The sequence below is a fragment of the Callorhinchus milii genome, unplaced genomic scaffold (assembly GCF_018977255.1).
Source record: "Callorhinchus milii isolate IMCB2004 unplaced genomic scaffold, IMCB_Cmil_1.0 Scaffold14, whole genome shotgun sequence".
Lineage (NCBI taxonomy): Eukaryota > Metazoa > Chordata > Chondrichthyes > Chimaeriformes > Callorhinchidae > Callorhinchus > Callorhinchus milii.
Window position 1 is genome coordinate 14,580,436 of NW_024704755.1, and position 21,686 is coordinate 14,602,121.

The 21,686-nt window shown below is 43.4% G+C and overlaps 1 protein-coding gene across 1 annotated transcript in view; it reads right to left on the minus strand.

The window, feature by feature from the left end:
- The window catches only part of LOC121850153 (Golgi apparatus protein 1-like), a 41,780-nt gene extending 21,693 nt beyond the window's left edge, over positions 1-20,087 (minus strand). Inside the window, exons 1-2 of the mRNA XM_042340415.1 lie at positions 19,905-20,087; positions 19,632-19,823 (exon numbers count right to left, since the gene is read on the minus strand). Of these exons, the coding sequence (XP_042196349.1) occupies positions 19,632-19,823; positions 19,905-20,087 (375 nt within the window). The remainder of the gene's footprint in view (positions 1-19,631; positions 19,824-19,904) is intronic.
- Positions 20,088-21,686: the final 1,599 nt, after the last annotated feature.

Below are 21,686 nucleotides of genomic sequence, written 5' to 3' on the forward strand. Positions count from 1 at the left end.
TCCTTTTAAACGGGTGACATTTAACACGCAGAACAATTCTAATTGCTGAAAAACTGGACATCTCTCCACCAAAAATGAATCAAAATGCAGATCTCCCTTTATCCTATTGAACGGATTTCACACTTTACACCAGCACGCCCCTTGCCCTATATAATTTAAAAACTTGTCAATTTCAGGTTATTAACGTACATGGCACTAAAGGTCATGCTGTCTGGTTTAAGTTGCTAATTGCTGTAGCCTCAGGTCGTGATGGAACCCATTTCTATGTCAAGACGAGAACTTTTCTGGTTTTGACCCTTTTCATCTAGAAGGCGTTGACTATCTAGGAGCCAACTAGCAGTGGCCTCGTCTTTTGTCATGACTAGTCTATAGGATATATTACATAGGTAGTTCGGGAATTGTGCATGCGACGTCCAGGAAGGCAAACTAGATGGACCTTGGTCTTTTTTTTGCCTAACATCTTTAATGTTCTTAAGTCACACTAGCTCAACCAAGAATTAATATTCCAGAAGTCTGTGGAAGCCATCACCAAAATAAGTAGTTAGAGCCCATATTTTTCACAAATATAAAATAATATGAAATAAAATGAAAAACATATGAAACCAAATAAAATGAAAAGCATATGAAACCAAATAAAATGAAAAGCATATGAAACCAAATAAAATGAAAAAAATGATAAACTAAACACAGGAAGAAAGTTAAACACAATAGACAGAAGAGGAATGAGAGGGAGCGAGGACACGGGATGGGGTGGGGGCTCGGATGAATCGACGCAGCGGAGGGGGTCACCGGCCTGTGGGAGGAAACGGGGACCTGGTGCTGTGACCAACAAGAGGCCGTCCTTGGCATGCGGACTGGTGTTGAGTGAGCTAATGGTATTAGCATTGTTTGTTCAGGCCAAGGTCCAATTCGCCTTTCCGGAGGGCGCACGTGGACAGCATGAGTTGCGGCAATGGTTGGTACTGGGAGTTGGAAATGAGAATTATTGACACCGAGAGGAAGTGGTGGTGGCCATGAACTGTCCCACAAACAGCCATGAAACAAGTGACCAATTTTATTTAGGGGATTGTTGGCCAGAACCCCGGAAGAAACCACTTCTCTTTTCGATTAGCGCCCTGGGATCTTTAACGTCCACCTTTACAGGCAGACACGACCTTGCTTTAAAGTCTCATCTAAAGGACGCCACCTCCGACAAGGCAAAACTCCCCCAGTCAGCTGAGGCTATGCAAGTTCAAGTCGCGATGTGAGATTTGAACCCACAATCTTCTGACAAGAGTGATACCACTGAGCCAAACTTACACACAAGACACACAGGTATCTTAAGTCATTTGAGGAATTTTATTAATACCAATGTAATGAAACAAAACATCTTTAATGGATGAAATGAAACAGCACTAAACTCCCCAAAAATAAAAATTATGAAAGATAGAAAGAATTTCACAAAGCTCTACAAATACAGTAGTCTTGATTGGTTGGTTTGTTCAGACAGTGTGTGCACTACGTTTCGTAGCCAAAGCACCACTCAGGAATTGCAATGAATGCATTTATTAAATTTGTGCCCCATCACATTTGAAACACGGCTCTATGTGATAAATGAGTTTATGCCATCAGTCACTCTGCTTAAGATCACATTTTCAAAGTTGACAGTTCAACAACTGGACACTGAAGTCTGGATATCTTGGATGCCATTACAAATTCAACTGTACACCATCTCGACCCAATGCTGCAAGAACTGCCAATCATAGCTACTACCACTGGGTCAGTCATATCTGCTTCCATCTAAGCTTTTAGCCTACATTTTTCAGTTTCTCTAAAACAACGTGAAGCAGAAAAGGATCTTAATAATACTAATAATTCTTGCATTTGATATAGCACCTTATCATGTATTTGAGAAGTCTCAAAGCGCTTCACAAAAAATACTGTAAAGTGAATTGACTGCATATTTTTGTGGCAAAACATGGCATTACTTACAATTATTACAATTACTGAATTAATTACAATTATTTCAAATACATTGAAAAAGTGGAATCCTAATAATAGACAAGTGCTCTGAGACACTACCCCATGTGAAGGGCGCAATACAAATGCAAGTTGTTGTTATTAAGATCCATTCCGAGAGTCTTCAGAAAACTAGTGCCTTACCGTGGTCAGGCCCAGAGCACTTACTCCACCATGAATGATTTGTAAGTTACAAAGGTATATACTGGGAAAAAGATCGCTCAGCTTGCAGTCAGCAATACAGAATGGCTCGTGTTTAATGGTTCACTACTCAATGCCTCAAGAAAAAGTAATGTTTCCATTCTCAGACTAGTTTAAGATGTTACCTCCGGTGATCAAAATTGTTTGCCTACAAAATACACTGCATTTACAGTACATTACAGTAATTTCTATGAAGCCTTTTGAGACCTCCGGACATGAAAAGCACTATATCAAATGCCAGGATTATTATTATTATGAGACCCCAAACAGCTTTTCCTTTAACATACAGGAACACATTGAAGGACCTCATTTGGTGCAAAGTAAGAGCTCAAGATTCAGATAAACTGATAATTCGAGAGACTTCATCAACGGCTATACTCTCACAATGCAGATTGTGCAGCACTGGGCTGTTACAAAAGTTCTGTTAACATTCACAAAGTGCATTCATCTCTGCAACTCAACATGTATTCGGCAGAAAGTAAAATTCCATTTAATCGTGACTAAAAAAGTGGAGTCCTGTAGCGTATTGGTACAGAAGACCTGGGTTTGATTCTCAGGCAGAGCAAAAGGTTAGGCAAGTTTCCTTATTCCACATGCCTCTGTTTACCTAGTAGTAAATAGGAACTCGGTTGTTTGTCGATTGGAGGATTGCTATTCCAGGGATAATACCTCCTTTAAAAAAATAATAAATTTGTCACTTTAATCCCGACTGTCTGTGGGCCACTGCTATCCACAACTGGCTGCCGTGTTTTGCCCACAAAATGTACGGTCAATTCACTTTACAGTATATTCTGTGAAATGCTTTGAGATGTTTTTAAATGCAGGATATTATTATTAAAAGAGCAACCTCATTTGTTTGTACTTCTTTCTCCAGTAAAAAAAACAACTTCAGAAAACTCAGCACTAAAATTAGCAATAGAAGTCTCTCCTCCCCTACGACCACAAAAAAAGCTTTCAGGAAAAAAGCTTCATATTGTGAACCAACAAATGACGCATTTTTATTGTGAGCAATAGCATTTGCTTTGTGTTCAAGTCGACACAGGAAAGAAACCACAATGTCTTAGATATGCAACACGTCAGCCTTAAAACCAGCTTCACTCAAAATTTTGGGGAGATCAAACAAAGATAACCACAGAGGCAGCACACTTACAGCAAGTTCCCCGTCCAAACAAGGGGATTATGTTTGTATTTAAAAATCAAACAATTACAATTTACATTCCATCTTTCACACCAGACACTGTTTGGGATGCATGATCTTTCAGAACAAGATCTCTCCAATTAATTGTCTGTAAAGTTGAACACTGTTCAATCACAATGTTGGCCTACAATGTGTTGAGACAGGATCTAACTTAAATAGTTCTTTTGAGATAATTACAATACCTGGAGCTTGTGAATCAATTAGATGAAGTTGTGGTGGTTTAGATTAGCAACATGCAATTATAACCCAAGAAGCAGCAAATCACTTTCCCGATGATCCCCTGTTATAATGTGAAACAAGGTCATACAGACCTGATAACATTCAGATTAAATACTTGGTGTCTGCTGAGTTTGCTAATCTAATGCTGGGCAATAGAGGGATGCTGCAGGCATCCCCAGAATGAGAGCAGAATATCGGGGGAAGGGAATGTCTCCAAACTCCCAATGTAGCGTTAGTTAAATGGTGAATGGGACTATGCCTGAATCTGTACTAATTGGCTATTCAAGGAGAAGGAAAAACGCTTTGGTAAGAAGTATTGCATTTGTGAACAAATCACAATCAGAATGTCAATGTCTAACTATATGGAGCAAACAGATTCTACCTTTCCTTTTAATCATATGCTGTTGGGAGAAGAAAGAAAAGCAAAAGCCTTGAGTGATTCCACAAAGGTAGAATCCAGGGCTCTCAAGTGTGTACCAGAGGTAAGAAGAGAGGAGAGCTGACCAGACTCAGAATGCCATTAATGTAATGAACAACACAATGCAAAATTACATGTGTGTAGCGCTTTTCACGTCGAAAGAGGGTAGCCGAAGAGCAGAGTCTTGAGACATGCCTTGAAGGAGCCAAGGAAGGGAGCGAGGCGAAGGGAATGTGGGATGGAGTTCCAAAGGATGTGGACGGAGAGGCTGAAGGCCCGACTGTCGATGGTGGGGCAGGGCGGGCTAGGCGGGTTATGTGGAGCAGTCCGGAACCTGCTGTGCGGAGAACGTGGACTGGTTGACAAGGGGTTAGCAGATCACTGAGGTAGGAAGGGGCAAGGCTGTGGAGGGCTTTGACGGCGAGGACAAGGATTTTGAACCCTATCCTCTGAGGGATGGGGAGCCAGCGGAGCCAGGCAGAACAGAAATAAGACGAGTCAAACGCAGAGAGCCACTTGGTTCACTCAACTATCAAATGCAAGGATTATTATTATTATTATTATTATTATTAACTATATACAATAACAGAGTTCAATGTTCAATGGCGTGGAGCCAGTGCGGAATTCCTAACTGTCCTTTAATCCCCACGTTTGTGCTGTGACCCATTCCGCTTTCCCCCACCTCCAAAGCATTCCCTGCCTCCACCACTATCTGTCATTTGTGGAGTCCTGTAGCTCAGTGGTTAGAGCACTCGCTTTGCAAGTGAGAGACCTGAGTTCAATTCCAGACAGGACGAAACCTTGGGCAAGTTTCCTTACTCCACACAGAGCCTAATAATAATCCCTCCAAACAAAACCAAAAATAATAATAAAAATTGGTCATTTTCAATCTATGACTGTTTGTGGGACATTGCTGTGCGCAATTGGCTGCCGCGTTCGCCCACAAATATAATGTGTTCTGTGAAGCGCTTTGGGACGTCCTCCCGACGTGAAAAGCGCTATACCAAATGCAAGGATTATTATTATTATTAAAGAAAGTTGTAGGCATACAGCAAGCAGTAATAATAATAATCCTTGCATTTGATATAGTGCCTTGTCATGTCATTGAGACGTGCCAAAATGCTTCACCGGATATACTGTAAAGTGGATTGACTGCATTTTGTGGGCGCAACATGCTGGTTAACCTGTCATCCCCATAGCATTGCTGCCTTAAAAAATAATCCTTGTATTTGATATAGCATTTTTCACATCAGGAGGACATCTCAAAGGGCTTCACTGGATTTACTGTAACGTATAGCAACTGTGTATTCTGTACGTGAATGCAGTAGCCAGTTTGCGTACAGGAATTCCCCACACAGTCATCGTTGTTGCAGTATACCACATACAAATAAATAAATCAATGATCCTCAGGCTCAGACTTCTAAAGAAAATCACCCTTTAGAGAATATAAATTTGTAAGAAGATTCAGCTATTCATTCGAGTGATTAACAAAAAAAAGTGTGAGCTTTCAGTTGGCCTATTCCGCAGCTGGCACCCAATAAGAAGTGGTGTGTGTGTGTGTTTGTGGTGAGGGAAGAGAAAAGATGTATACTATCAATAATGCAAGGATTATTATATTAAAGATACATCACTGACTTTGTTTTCAATACTAAGAGGATACTAGCTTTCTAAACCAATATTTACAAAAATTCTATTTGGATGTCATCCAACAAAATGTTCTTCTCAGGCACACCAGGAAGGCTTTTTATATATTGATTTTTTTAATAAATATTTTTATATGAATATATTTTTGGATATTGATGCGAAACTTCAGGTCAAAGATTTAAAACTTATTCTAAGACATTTCCAGTCCATATCAATTTTGTATTTGTTCTTCTGCAACAGGAAATGAAGGGTAACCATTTATTTATTAACTAGGCTTTAGATCCTAAGCCTGCAACGAAGCAGACAGACTGGCTTGAAAAGTATTCATCGCTTCAGCCTGATCTTTACAAATTCTTTCCCACTGTGTTAGAGAACTGTATAAACAAACCACTTTACACTGCTGAACAAAAATGCTGTTGCTGCCATATCGCAAGCAAGCCATTTTCTATTTACATTGCTGTTCAATCGCTTATATTCAGCCTTACTCAGTCAGCAGCACTCTTACTCTGTCAGAAGCTTGTGGGTTCAAGCTGCACGTCAGGACTTTGAGCTCAGTAGTCGAGGCTGATACTCCAATGCAATGATTGTCAGAGGTGCTGTCCTTCAGACTGGATCTTTAAACAAAAACCTGTCTGAGCCTGTTCAGGTGGACATAAAAGATCCTATGGCATCTTTCGAAAAGAGAAGGAGTTTCTCCCAGTGCCCTGTCCAACAACCCCACAAATAAATGCTCATTCATTTCATCGCTGTTTGTGGGACATTGCTGTGTGCAGATTAGATGCCACATCACCTACAAACGCAGTCACTCCACTTTACACTAATTCCCCTGAAGTGCTTTGAAACGTTTCAACATTGTGATAAAGGCACTGGATCAGATAAGAGGATTTAATTCATTACTATATTACCAACCCTGACAATATGAACACTGCTTCATTTACACTGGTATCACCAAGCCCTTGACCAAGCGCCATTAGCTGGAAACAAAATCTACCGCAACAATCAAAACTGTTCCAAATCCAAATTAACCAGGTGAAGCCAACCAGTTTGCATTTTGAACCTGTATAAGCTGACAACATGCCCAAATGGCACACAGATATATTCAGCTGGACAATACTTTCCAATTGTTCTGCATTCCTTCACTGGTCCCTACCCAACAGGTAATCACAGGTAAGACAACATGATTTAAGGTAACAGAAGGAACCAAGGGAACCTTAAAGAAATGGCTAAGCAAGCATCCAACAAGCAAGACCAACACTGTCAGTCACTCCGGCATGTACCAAACAAGATTCCATGGCTGGATTCCAGCTGCAGAGTAAAATAGCCACAGTTAGTCACCTACTGGAGTCCTGTAGTTCAGTGGTTAGAGGACTCGCCTCGCAAGCGAGAGACCTGGGTTCTATTCCCAGCAGGGCAAAATGTTGGGCAAGCTTCCTTACTCCACACACCTCCGTTCACCTGGCAGTGGATAGATTCATAGAATGTTACGGCACAGAAGGAGGCCATTCGGCCCATCGAGTGTGTGGCTCTTTGACAGAGCGTCACTTTCACTAACTCCAATCACCAGCTTTCTCCCCATAACCCTGCAAACCCGTCTTCCCCAGATACCTACCTATTAAGAGTTCTCTCTTAAACGTAGTTGTCGAATCGGACTTCACTGCCCTTTCAGGCAGATCATTCTAAATTCGAACAGCTCGCTGAGTGAAAAAATTTCTTCTAATCTCCCCTCTGCTTCTTTTGGTAGATATCTTTTGGTAGATATCTTTTGAATAGGAACCCAGTTGTTAGTCGATTGGTGAATCGCTTTTCTGGGGGTAATAATTTCTTAAAAAAATATAATAATGATAAATTAGTCATTCAATCCATGACTGTTTGTGGGACACTGCTGTGCAAAATTGGCTGCCGCGCTTCACCCACAAAATATACAGTCAATTCACTTTACAATACAATCTGTGAAGCCCTTGAGATGTCTTGAAGATGCGATAAGGCTTTACATCAAATGCAAAGATTATTATTATTACTACTACTAACAGTAGCAGACCATGGCTAAACATATCCACATATGTTTAATTACACGGCATAACATCCCATTTGTTTGATGAATAACTAATGAATTTCTCATGTACATATTTTCATTATCTTGATTCCTCACAGCAGAACATCCAGCTTCACCGATTAACACCAAAAACACTGGCTTACTCAAGTAGTTTACAGTCACTAAAACCAACAGATTATCATACTGGCTTCCACAAATGGATTGTTTCATCACATTAGATCAGAAATTCTTTATATTATAACTGTGAAACTTGAGCTGGTATAACCTTCAGCAACTTCGCAAAGTCACAATGCCAAGCTCACCCAGGCAACACATCAACACGGACATGGTTTGCAAAACATAATTAAAAACTTGTAAAGGAGACTAAAGAAACGATCATCAAAAAAATTCCGCATGCAAATTACGTCTAACCTCTTCTCAAAACTCCTGACCTGCAAAGTGCTTCTGTATCACCTCAAGTCTGATTTGAATTATTCTGCGCAGACTTGCCGTGTCTCAGCGTGGCACAATAGCTGTGATCAATTTCTCTGGTTCACGTTCACTGGTCAGACGGAATGGGTCCCAGCATGAGCAGTGCTGGAGTCTGATCTCTACATCTGCCGCTACAGGGGTCAGCTATGACATCCTTTCCTCTGAGTCCTGACGTAGACTTCCTGGGTTAGTTATGCAGTTAGCTTCTGTAATGAAGCAATGCAATTTTCATAAACTAGGACCATTGCTGTTCTGATGCCTATCAGACACCAAGTCTTGGGTGAGCTCTAACGTTCTTCAGTTAAATGTAGACAAGACTGAGGCTTTCCTATTGGACTCTTGGCAAATAGGTGCTGAATGTTTGAACCTGAATGGCTGCAAACTCCAGCTTGTAGAGCCGGTGTAGAACTTTAGTGTCTTGTTGAATTCCTTGTCCTTTAAACACCATACCTGCGCTCGGACCTGTTCAGCTTTCCCTTATTGTCCACCTCCGCCTCCACCCAGCCGGCTGAGAGCCTCACCCATGTTTTACTGCTAATGGCCTGCTCGCCAGACTGTCCGGGTCTTCCCTACACAGGCTGCATACTCTCCATCCTGGGTCCTCCCATCTTTGCTCAGCAACGTTTTCTCCCCTCCCCCAGCTGATCAAATTAAAGATAATCATTCTCACCGTTAAATCCCTCTGTTGTTGGCCCAGCCGACCTGCAACCTATTTCAATTCAACTAACCCATGACTTTGCTCCACGAACACCAGCTTGCTTCATGACCTCCCACCCCACAAGCTATTTGGCCCACCATCAGCAGGCAAGCGTTCAGCCACTCTGCTCCACTATCTGGAACTCCATCCTGGAGACCCCCAGACTCACTTGCTTCCTCAATTTGTTCAAGGTCAGTCTCAAGATATATCTCTGACCATGTTTCCTGCCAATTTCTCCACGTTAAACATCAGTGGTGGCCTCGATACCTCAAAAAGTGACCATTAAGGTGATTAACACCTTAATCAACAATGTTGGACATCACAGCTCAATCAGATTCCCTTCTCACTCACATACTTTCCAGCAAGGATCTCTGAACTACAAAAACATGGAAAAGTTGGCTGATCTCACCCCTTCCTAACTCAGGAGTAGTAAGGTGAACTAGTTACCCAACTCAGCCAAGACTAGTATGCTCAGTATGTGACAGTGAGTGTTTTTATCCACTGAGCCATCAGAGGATTTACAGTAAATTGATTATGACGGCATTTTCCTAGCCACAAAATATTGACTCAAGTAACTTTGTTCAGGTCTGTCCAGCAGCCAGTCCTCTGATAGAAGCAAACCTTTGCTCTACTCACCTACACTAAATGTCCACCCAATATGAAAGGAGCTGTATCAAATGCAAGGATTATTGTTATATTCCAACAATGATCTGTAGTGAAGATAATACGTACTTGAAATACATTTTTACAATGCCTTTTGCTGCTGCCAGTTTTCTCCCCATTGAAAATATGCAGCTTTTTTCATAGAATCGTACAGCACAAAAAGAGGCCATTCGGCCCATCAAGTTTGTGCCGACTCTTTGAAAAGAGCAATTAATGTCAATCCCACTCCCCAGCCCTTTCCTCATAACCCTGCAAACCCGTCTTCCCCAAATACCCGTCCACCGCGTTTTTAAAATTTGTTATCGAATCAGCCTCCACCGCCCTTTCAGGCAATGCGTTCCAGATTTGAACAACTCGCTGCGTGTCACCTCCCTCGGCTTCTTTTAGACACTTTTTTTTGAATCTGTGACCTCGAGTCACCGACACACCCACCTGTGGAAACAGTTTTTCCCTTTCTAACCTATCAAATCCCCTCATGATTTTGAAGACCTCGATTAGGTCTCCTCATAACCTTCTCTGCTCCAATGAGAATAATCCCGGCCTCTCTCGCCTTTCCTCATAATCAAGATCCATCATTCCTGGTACCATCCTCGTAAATCTCCTCTGCACCCTTTTTCTTTCACTAGAATAGTTCCCAGGCTCTGGGAGCCCTTCAGTACCTGACTGAAGAGGTCATTTACATGTAAACTGTGGCAAGCTTCTGCACTGCGAGAAAAATCACAACCAAGCACACAATGTCCTCATTAAAATGATTACGTATAAACAAATGCCACCAGAGATGCCTGAACCAGCATGTCTCTGGTTAGTTGGCAACCTAACTAGGGAGGCTGAAGCCACTTACAGTGCCCAAAGCCGAGCCCAGCTAACTCTTGGATTCAAAACTAGGTTGTGGGTAGGTTTCGCCCACAACAATCAATTCACTTTACAGTATATTCTGTGAGGGGCTTTGAGATGTCTAGAATGTGAAAAGCGCTGCATCAAACGCAAGGATTATTATTTATTATTGTCAGCTAGTCTGTCCAGTGAACCTCATTAAATACATTCCACAGAAACAAATATCACAGACGAAACTGTGGGACACGAAGGGTCTAATATCAGCAGAGGAATATCTGAAATACTACAAATACAGTCACTACACTTTGCAGTAAATCCTGCAAAACTCCATGAAATGCTGATAATGATGTAATGAGGCACCAGGTTAAATGCAAAGATTATTATTATATTCTCTGACTGGCCCGAACAGGTTCAGCTGCAAAATGCCAACTCCGCAAGCGTCCCCCCCCCCCTACTCGAAACTCCACAAAATAGTTATAAGATAGTACATCCATCTAAATTGGGTTCTTTACAGCCTTGATAGCATCAGGAGAATACAGCACAATTATCAAATATCAAAATCACAAGAGAACCCCTTGCGTAGTGTGTGTTTAGGCTAAAATGCTGCAATGATTAAAAAAGGCTGTGGTACAAGGTTCACCAATTGTGCTTGACGTAAAGTTCAAGAAACCCTGACTCAAGCAGAATGTTGTCTGAAAAGCTAATTATACATTTTAAATGATTTAGGGACTCCCCACTGTCTAAGGCATGATTTGGTAACTAGTTGAGGTGTACAGTACAAAATGGCCCTAAATTCAATCACCAGCCTGGGCTGAGTGTGATTCCAGCCAGGGAATTAGGGGGTAGTGCTGCAGTTGGACATTATCCTTGTGTTTGACATAGCACACAATCATGTCTTTGAGATGTCTCAAAGTGCTTCACAGAATATACTGTAAAGTGAATTGACTGTATATTTTATGGGCGACATGTTGCGAGTCCAGGCTGCAATGCCCCTCTCATACATGTACATTGCTGGCATGGTTCACATTGAAATTGCTGGAGGCCATGAATCTGTGAAATTGTTCCCCACTTACTATCAGTTACCCCCAATGACTCGGTGTGAACCTGGGTCAAAAACAGCAAAGTTCCCATCTTCAGAACTTGGCCGTGCCAAATTTGTGATTTCAAACACGGAAGCAGGAGGGTCTTCATAATTGGATTCAGTGCCCTGGACAAAGGCAAGAAAATATCAGTCAAGATTCATGCTACCAACCAGTAACCCAAGGTCATATAAAAACTGGGGAGAAAGCGGAGGTTGAAAATTTACTCATTTCACCAACGGTCTGAGTCTTAATCAATACAACAAAGGTCGACTGGGCTAAAAACTGAATTTGTATCCAGCGACTACAAAGAATCGCATCACCCGGAGTATTCAAACCCAGAACAAAGCCCTGTACAAACATTTAAGCTACATTACAGGCTATTCACAAATTCACTGTCACAAGAGCGGCAATTGTATGTGGAGCAAGCAAATTTCATCTGTGCTGTGAGGAGAGAGGGAGGGAAGGGGGAAAGCAACAGCCCAAGTGTCCCACAAAGGCACAATCCCATCCCCTATAGGAATCAGATGTGCACTCTCACCCCAGCACTTAGTAACTGCGGGAGATATTCATGGGAATGTCCTTGCGAGGCATATGTTTAGACTGAAATTGTCCAATGTTGAAAATGGGCTGAGGAACAAAGATTCACCATTTTATGTTTTTACTTCAGACGTTTAATGAAACCTTAAGTCAGGCAGAAAGCACATTGAAAAGGATTCAGCTGCAAAGGCTCCTCCAATGCCTCAGCGAGATTTTCAACAAGAAGCCGAGCCATATAAAACAAGACGTATCAGTGGGTGACAGTGTTGAGTTAACTGATGTGAGTCTGGTTGCATTAGAGGCACTATGGTCTCAGTAAGTGAAAGCAAAAAAGTCAGCCACGGTTCCTTGTTCTGATAGCGTCCTCATTTTAATAAAAAACTGCTTTCTCCACATCTCCTCCTTCCTTGTGCTCACCATCCAAACCCTCGACATTACTTTACATCAACTGTATGAACAGCCATGCGAACAACATTCATCCATGCTGCATAAGTCCAAACAGCCAAGACAGGCAGCTGCTTCTCCAACATTTACACCATATCCCAGAATTTTATTTCTGATCGGCAGCCTCAGAAGGTGCTTCATTTAGCCTCATCCTTCAAATAAATGTTCAGTGCATGTAACTGTACAGCTGGAGACAAGCAGGATTAACATTGCTATGCTGCTGTCAATGTGTAACACACACTGTACACAGAGGAATACTCAGTTTGAGATCTAATGATGTCAGTGATGATTATTTTTGCTGACATGCTCAGTAACTCATACAGGGCGTAGTTCTAGTCATTTGGTACCTACCCAACAACCATGCTACTGGGACTTGTTTAATTGTAGGTGTAGTAAGAATCTGGGTGGGGAGAGAAGAGAGAAGGAATCACAGCAAAGAGCGATCCTTTAGCAGGTATGATTTTGCTCGTTTGTAAGGACAGATCAGGAAAATGAAGTTCTATCCCCAAACCACAGAGAGAAAGCTCCAGCGACTTTCACAAAGGGTCGAGGATTATCTTATAAATAATTATTTTTCTCCATTGCAAACTAACTAAATCTCCATTTCTAAAATTTACCCTCCTATTAACACTCCAGCTGTTTAAATTCTACACTTGTTTAATGAGGAGCTTCACAAATTCAACATTACCATGCCGCAAATTACCACTTAACATCCAGAACCACCCCAGATAGTTTGGAGGTTGCATTAAATTGATTCCCTGGAGCATCCTTCCCATCTCTGTGAGAAATGGAATGGTCCACAATTGCTAGTTATAGCACATCAGCCACAGACAGCTGCTACCCCACATAAAGGTTTTTTTTTTTTAAAAAATCAAATTATTTTGTACCTTCAGCGTAGCAGACTAGAAGTAGTGGTTTACATGAACAACTTGTATTTATATAGCACCCTTCGTGTAGTTATAATTCAGCACTTTTCACTTTCACTGCAGTGATTACTTACAATACAGCTAAGAGAAAAAATGTCATGCCACTCAAATAGAACAGTGAAGAAGCAATGGTTCAGTGAATTGTACAGCATTGGGTAAATGCACTGGATAGTACTGAGCCTTACTGTTATATTATTCAAGGGCTTCTGCCTGGACTGTTAACTAATCTCATCCAGAGAGGGAGTGGGAAACAGCCAAAGTAACCATCTCCTGAGTGTTACCCCGATGGTGGATGTGTGGAGACGTCTGGAAGCCAGGAACGAACTATATTGTAATGTTTCTGCTCAATAGCCCACAACCACCATCTTTGCTCCCAAATGGAGAATGTTCAGCTGCACCACCAAGTGCGGAATCTTATCTCAGCACTTTCAAGAGAGGAAGAGATGCTTTAATTTTTTTTTAGCAGTGCTACTGTCTTTGCATCACAAACCTAAATAATCAAGATAAGACAAGGAAAGTGTTAAAATCCAGGTAAGAGAAGTGTCCAAAAAGCAACCTTGTTTCTCCCTTTCTCTCACTCCTCCTGCAAATACAACTGAACTGAAGGTATTAAAGATCCTAGCAGAACAGGCAATTGCTAAAGCATCAGCATTTCCAAGAGCTTTGACAAAGGAGTCAGAATATGTTATGGGGAGAGGAGGGGCAGAGAAGAAAAGCAGCCAATTTTGGGTCAGTCAACAAAAAAAGCCAGACAACAGCCAAAGGAAAGGATAGTGTGAGGAGACTAGCACTCAGAATTTCATTAAGAGGCTCAGAAAAAGGAGGGTTTCACCAACCCCACACACACAAAAGACAGAAAAATAAAACTAAGAAAGGAATAGAAAACAGCAAAACAAAAGTCAACCAAGGTAATAGCAGAAAGGGCTATGATGAAATTTTTCATACAGTTCTGAAAAGGGAATAAGCAAAAGGGAATGTATTAAAACGAATCAAAACTGCAACAAGTTTCACAAGTTGTTGAAAATAGCAAGAAACCTCATCGCCACTAATAACCAGTGATACACACACACACACACACAAAAGGCAAATTAGGTTAGTAATCAAAAGTTCTCTTCGGAGTTCAATCACTTCCTGTATCTGCTTGCCTTTCCACATTAGGAGTCTGGCTCAGGTGGTAGCACACTTGCCTCGGAGTCAGAAAGTTACCAGTTGAAGTCCCACCTCAGGACATGAACTCAGTCTGGGCTGACACTCCAAAGCAGTGTTGAAGGGAATTTCTCCCAGTGTCTCCTGGCCAACAACCCCCCAAATAAAATGTTTTTTGTTTCATGGCTGTTTCGGACACTCCTGTATGCAAATGTTCATCTACAAATTCAGTCACTGCACTTCATAGTAAACCGTATGAAGCATTTTGAACTGTCCTCCCGATGTGAGAGGCCTATACTAAATTCAAACATTATTACAGTAATTTATCCATCAGTGACGTCCAGCGTGTTCGGCACCAGTGTGCAGCGCTCAGACACTATCCTGCGAGAAGGGTGCAACTTGTTGTCCTCTGTTCCTATAATAACTCTTTTGCTCAGTTATTTCTGCAAACCATTCACCAAGATTCTGTGTGGACATCTACCTTAAAGTTTTAATTAATCTGAAAAGAAAATCTGTTGAACAGGGACATATTTTTCTATTTAACATTTACATTCCTTTGCATTGTGATCTTGCACCTGCACAAATGCAGTTCCTGGGGATCTGCCAATTCAAGCTTTACTGAACGTTCACTGCAAATGCTCAATTCCTCTCCACAACTCCACAGAAAGTCTACTGACCAATGGACAAGAATTAAAACCGTCAAATTCTCCCCATAATTCACCAAGACAATATTTACAAGGCCCCAGTTCGACAACGCCTTTCGACAGTCTAAATCTCCTTGGCTACAATTCTACTCTGTAAAAAAAAAAAGCGTGTCTCGTTGAAGCTCAGCATTAATAAAATAAAGAGACTACAAAGAGCACCGAGAGAAAATGCTGACTTCTCACTGTTTGCTGTGGCAATTATCTAAATCGAGATCTGAAAGATTATAGCTTTGTTTAAATTCAATTGCAGTGTCCAGCTCCAGAATCAGTTTGATTTAAGAATCACCAAGTCCATTGTTCAGGTCAACCCAGACTTTGGTTAACAGGCTCCTTCCAGGTCCAAGAGTCAGTTCCTCCCGACTCAGCCCATCTCATTGTAATTATCTTTGCTGACTTTTCATTGTTTGCTGGTAGGAGAATCATAGCTCTAACACTTTACCTAAAAATTCAAACATTAAGGCAAATCTTAATCCTCAAAATGCAACCAGAGAATGTGAAATAAAAACTAAGGCTGAAACATTCCATGCCTTGTAGCATTTCGTTCACAGACAAACTCTTGGGAGTTACATATACATACAACCCTTTCAACACAGAATGTCCTTCACGGCTTTCACAAACATGAGCAAAGGCACCTTTCTGTGAGTGTGGGGGGAAGTGTGGGGAATGAAAGCCTCAGAGGGAGGGGACTGCTTGTCAAAGACAAACCATGATTTTGCACGATGATCCAGCCCTATGAGAACTGCCAAACACTACAGCAGACTAAGCTTTTTATCATACATTAGAATTATTTGGGGGCAATTCAGTAGTGTTTTATGGCTCCAAATCCTCATCCCCACAGAGGTATGGAATATTTGTTTGCAGATAACAGAAAAATGACACGCCCACATCTTCACCCTCATTACGCAAGGCCAGCTAATAACACGCTTTAATCATATGGGCAAGCTTCTCCAAGGAACATGGCGGACTATTCTTTCAATAATGACAAATATTACAACTTATCAATCTTGATGAAAAATCCTGTCTTACTTTTGGCGCAGGTAAACTCGCCCAATTACCTTTGATTTAGTTCGCACTCCTCGCCCCTCCCTATCTCCACCATTCACAAGTTATAATAATAATCCTTGCATTTAATATAGCGCTTTTCACGTCTTCTAGACGTCCCAAAGCGCTTCACAGAATATACTGTAAAGTGAATTGACTATATTTGTGGGCGAACGCGGCAACCAATTGCGCACAGCAGTGTCCCACAAACAGTCGTAGATTGAAAATGACCAATTTATTATTGTTTTTTGGTTTTGGAGGGATTCTTATTAGGCTCTGTGTGGAGTAAGGAAACTTGCCCAAGGTTTCGCCCTGCCTGATCCAGTTGCAACTGATCCAGAACTCCATCGCCCTCATCCTCACCTGCACCGAACTCCACATGCCCATCATCCTCAAGCCAACATTCACCCCTCCTCAGGCTTGCTGCATGTCCCCACACCATCGGTGGCCGAGGTCTCAATTCCTATGCTCATAATCTCTGGAACTTCCTCCCTCTACCACTCTGTTTCACCCCATTTCTTTCTGCCCCATCTCAAATCCTACCTCTCTGAATGCATCTCTGGCCATCTCCCCTCCACCTCCCAATTCAGTGTTCACCCTCGTCCCTGTGAAGCATTCCAAAATCTTACTCTATGGGAAGAGCACTATATAAAGGCAAGCTGTTGAATGACCTGATAACAATTCTCAGAGGATACATCTGCTTTAATATTCCAAGAACAGAACTTAGTACTGGGGAGTTCTCAGTAATCAGTAGCTAAAAGTACATTTACTTACTCACAAACTAGTACCATTATTTACCCTTTACATCTGCAAACACAATATCAAAATTAACCTAAAGAGATAATCTAATTATTCTTAAAGGCCCCAAAAAAAGTCCTGCAGAGTAGAATAGAAGACACTAATGAGAACCGCTGCATGTTCAATAACAGCACTGGCTTGACAAAACAGAATTTTATGCCTTGAAAACAACATGTTAACAAGGTACAATAATCTTGCAACAGTACTGCCCATTAGTGCCACTTATTTAAAAAGTTTCCCAAAATAATTCAGCCGCCTGACGTTTGAATTCCAGTATTTCTGGAAAATATGTATTTTTTTTCTTATTCAGCAGCCAAGCTTTAGGCAGTCAGCCAGACATTGGGATACTTAATTCACAATCAGGACAGGCTTATCCCTGAACACAGTGGTCCTACAGATATGAAAATAACTAACACTGGATGCCATATTGGTCAGTTCAAATTGAAATGCCTGAATTATTTTGAAAGTAAAACAATACTTTTATATGAAACAATTTTTAGAAAAGAGGATTTCAGAGTTTGCCAAAAACACACCGGAAGCCCAAGTCAACAAATACTAGAAGTGTTCAATAGAAAATACTGTAATTGAGCAGATTGAATATTTCAGTAGTTATCTGATCAGAAAATACGACAAGCTCCAGCTATTACGTGGCTTATTTCTTTTAACAACCAATACATTTCGTGTTAATCCCATGTACACAAATTCTATGCGCTCAAAGCAAATTCCGGCTGACAAACTCACTCAACCCTTGCACCCAACACGCAAAGCAGCAGCACCCACCCAGTAACGAAGCCCTTACAGTCAGACCAACCGCAGCAGCAGTTGACACTTGTATAACCCCCTTTTTATATCGTGTGGAAACGACTCGAAGCGCTTCAGGGAACAGCACCACGAAACCAGGATATAATATGCCGCGTTAGCACAGACTGGTCAACGCTCAACCGGTATCCAGTGCACAGCACCACCATTCAAGCAAGCAGTGACCCTGCTCAGCAGCCAGTGAACCCGAACCCGGCTCAGCTTCAGCAGAGCAACACCACTCCGACCAAGGAGAGCTGCAGCTCAGCCTCGCATCGCTCCACCAAAACCCCCCCCCAAAAAAAAAATTGGTCATTTTCAATCCACGACTGTTTGTGGGACATTGCTGTGCGCAATTGGCTGCCGCGTTCGCCCACAAATATACAATCACTTCACTTTACAGTGTGTTCTGTGAAGCGCTTTGGGACGTCCTCCCGGACATGAAAAGCGCTATATCAAATGCAAGGATTATTATTATTACTCGACTCCAGACTGAGGAGTCTCACACAGACACTGACCTCCCTCCTCAGTGCCGTTAATCCTGGGTAAAGTAAAGCACTTGCATTTTTCACAACGCCTTGTGCTGTTCAAACATCCGCAAGCGAGTTGGGCAACAAGAAAAAACTGCCAAAAAGTGTGGTGACGGTTTCCTGCAGGCGCAGCTTTTACACACACATCTTTACACCCCCCCCTCAACACACACACCCACACCCCTTACCCCCTCAACCACACACAAACCCACACCTCTTACCCCCTCAACCACACACACACCCACAAACCCACACCTCTTACCCCCTCAACCACACACACAAACCCACACCCCTTACCCCCTCAACCACACACACACACCCCTTACCCCCTCAACCACACACACACACCCCTTACCCCCTCAACCACACACACACATCCCTTACCCCCTCAACCACACACACATCCCTTACCCCCTCAACCACACACACACATCCCTTACCCCCTCAACCACACACACACACACACCCCTTACCCCCTCAACCACACACACCCACACCCCTTACCCCCTCAACCACACACACCCACACCCCTTACCCCCTCAACCACACACACCCACACCCCTTACCCCCTCAACCACACACACACCCACACCTCTTACCCCCTCAACCACACACACAAACCCACACCCCTTACCCCCTCAACCACACACACACATCCCTTACCCCCTCAACCACACACACACATCCCTTACCCCCTCAACCACACACACATCCCTTACCCCCTCAACCACACACACACATCCCTTACCCCCTCAACCACACACACACCCCTTACCCCCTCAACCACACACACAAACCACACCCCTTACCCCCTCAACCACACATACACACCCCTTACCCCCTCAACCACACACACACACTCCCTTACCCCTCAACCACACACACACACATCCCTTACCCCCTCAACCACACACACACCCCTTACCCCCTCAACCACACACACACCCCTTACCCCCTCAACCACACACACACCCCTTACCCCCTCAACCACACACACATCCTTTACCCCCTCAACCACACACACACATCCCTTACCCCCTCAACCACACACACACACCCTTACCCCCTCAACCACCACACACACCCCTTACCCCCTCAACCACACACACACCCCTTACCCCCTCAACCACACACACATCCCTTACCCCCTCAACCACACACACACCCTTTACCCCCTCAACCACACACACACGCACAAGGCCGCGGGACCATCCATCCACGCCGCTCACCTCCCGCACGTCCTGCAGACACTCGAGCACCACGAAGTTGTTCTGCCAGGTGTGCTTGGGGCACAGGCGGGCCACGTCCTCGCGGCACAGAGCGTCCTCCGAGATCCTCCAGACGTTCTTGCGCGGGGGCTGCGCGTGGATCGGGGCCTGGGCGTGGGGCCCGGCCTGCTCCTGGACCTGGAACGGCGCAACCTGAACGTTGGGCTGTTGAGCCAACAGCTGCTGCTGCTGCTGCGGCGGCTCGTTGTTGTTGTTGTTGATGCCGCCGCCGACGCCGCCGCCGCCGGCTAAGCCGTTGGCCTGGGACGCCACCGTGTTGTCGAGCGAGGAGAGCAGAGTCAGGGCGGCCGCCAGCAGCAGACACTGCGAAGCCGAGGCCTGAAATCGATGCCAAGTGCAGGCCGCCGCTGCCGCCGCCGAAGACGACGCCAGACACCCACGTCCACACGCCGCCATCTTGTAGCGGCCACTGCAGCCGCTCGGCCTCTTTTTATACCCGGCGTGACTGACACGTCAGCGCGCACGCACCGCACGCCCCCAACCCTCGTGACGTCATTACGTCCCTGGCCCTGCTGCCACCCTCTGCCCATGTGGCCACTCACTCACTCACTCACACCAGGTCCTGGGCGGCCTGAGCCTGAGGTCCCACCCACCGTCCACCACCTGTCCATTTGCCCACTGCGCGGACCCTTCGCGGCCGCATCATTTTTTTTTTACTCATTCTCTTAGCCAACGCCACGCGGTCACTCCTCCGTGAGCGCTGGTGTCCCGCAAAGATGCAGTCGGTCCACTTTACGGTCTATTCTGCGAAGCGCTTTGAGACGTCGAGAAGACGTGAAAAGCGCTGTATCAAACGCAAGGATTAGTATTGTTGTATTCGACAAACGTACCCCGGCTTTCAGGTCAGGAGGAGATCTCGAAGCGCTTCGTGGGACTTATTGCAACGTGTAGTGGCTCTGTATTTTGTAAAAGGTAGAAGCCAATTTGCACACAGTATCGTCCCACACACAGCCACGGAGCGAATGATGGATTTTATCTCGGAGACTGCTGGCCAGGAAGCCAGGAGAGGCTCCCTTCTCTTTTTAAAGATCCCGTGTCACTGAATCTTTAAAGTCCACCTGAACAAACAGACAGGACCTCGGTTTAATGTCTCGTCAGAAGGAATAGCACCAAAGCAGTGCACTGGATTGACTGCACTATGAGCTCAAAGTCTCGATGACTATTTACGTAGACAAAAAAGCATCTTATCTTCACAATCAGAACAAAAGGATGTGCAAATTGTTCTAGTGGTAAAAGGAAGATAGGTAGATATGTGTCACAAATTGCTATAAAAGATTTCATAATGGAACTGTTCAAATTCTTATCAACCAAAATAATTCTGGCTTATACAATTTAGAAATATCAAAAGATTTGTACAGGAAATGGACGGGTAGGCTAGATGAATTGATTGTTATTCCTGCCTGAAATTATTACTACTATGAGTTATCAGAGACTATAGAATTTGTGACTGGAGCCTGGGTTCATTTCTGCTATTTGAGATTGACATTTAAATTAATAATTTTTGTTCTACAGGTTTTGTGTTTTTTTACTAAATTTGATGCCAAGGTGAACTTTGCGCTAGCTGTAATTTATTAGCCGACTTTAAATCACTTACTTTGCAATGGCCTCGGTTTTCGAAGGTTTACCATGAGTTCAGTACTGAGGCGAAAAAGAGAAATAACTGGAGCAACAGTTTGTGGTCAGTGAAAGGAATACGATGTTTCGAAGCCTTTCAACAGGAAGCTGGAGTATTATCTGTCATGAGTTTCTACTGTGATGTTTTCTCTGCTTCTGTTCTTCCTGTGGTCTGAGCACTCTACCATTGCATTCTTGAGATCTTCTTGTTGGCCCTGACATCTCTTTACAGCACAGAATTCTGAATAACACCCAAGATTAATGGTGTCCTGCATTCAGTCCCACTCGACTGGAAAACCTCACAGGGTTTCTGTGGGTAAGAATCACGTTATGGCACGGAAACAGGCCACTCAACACAGCTGGACTCATTTGAAAAGCAGC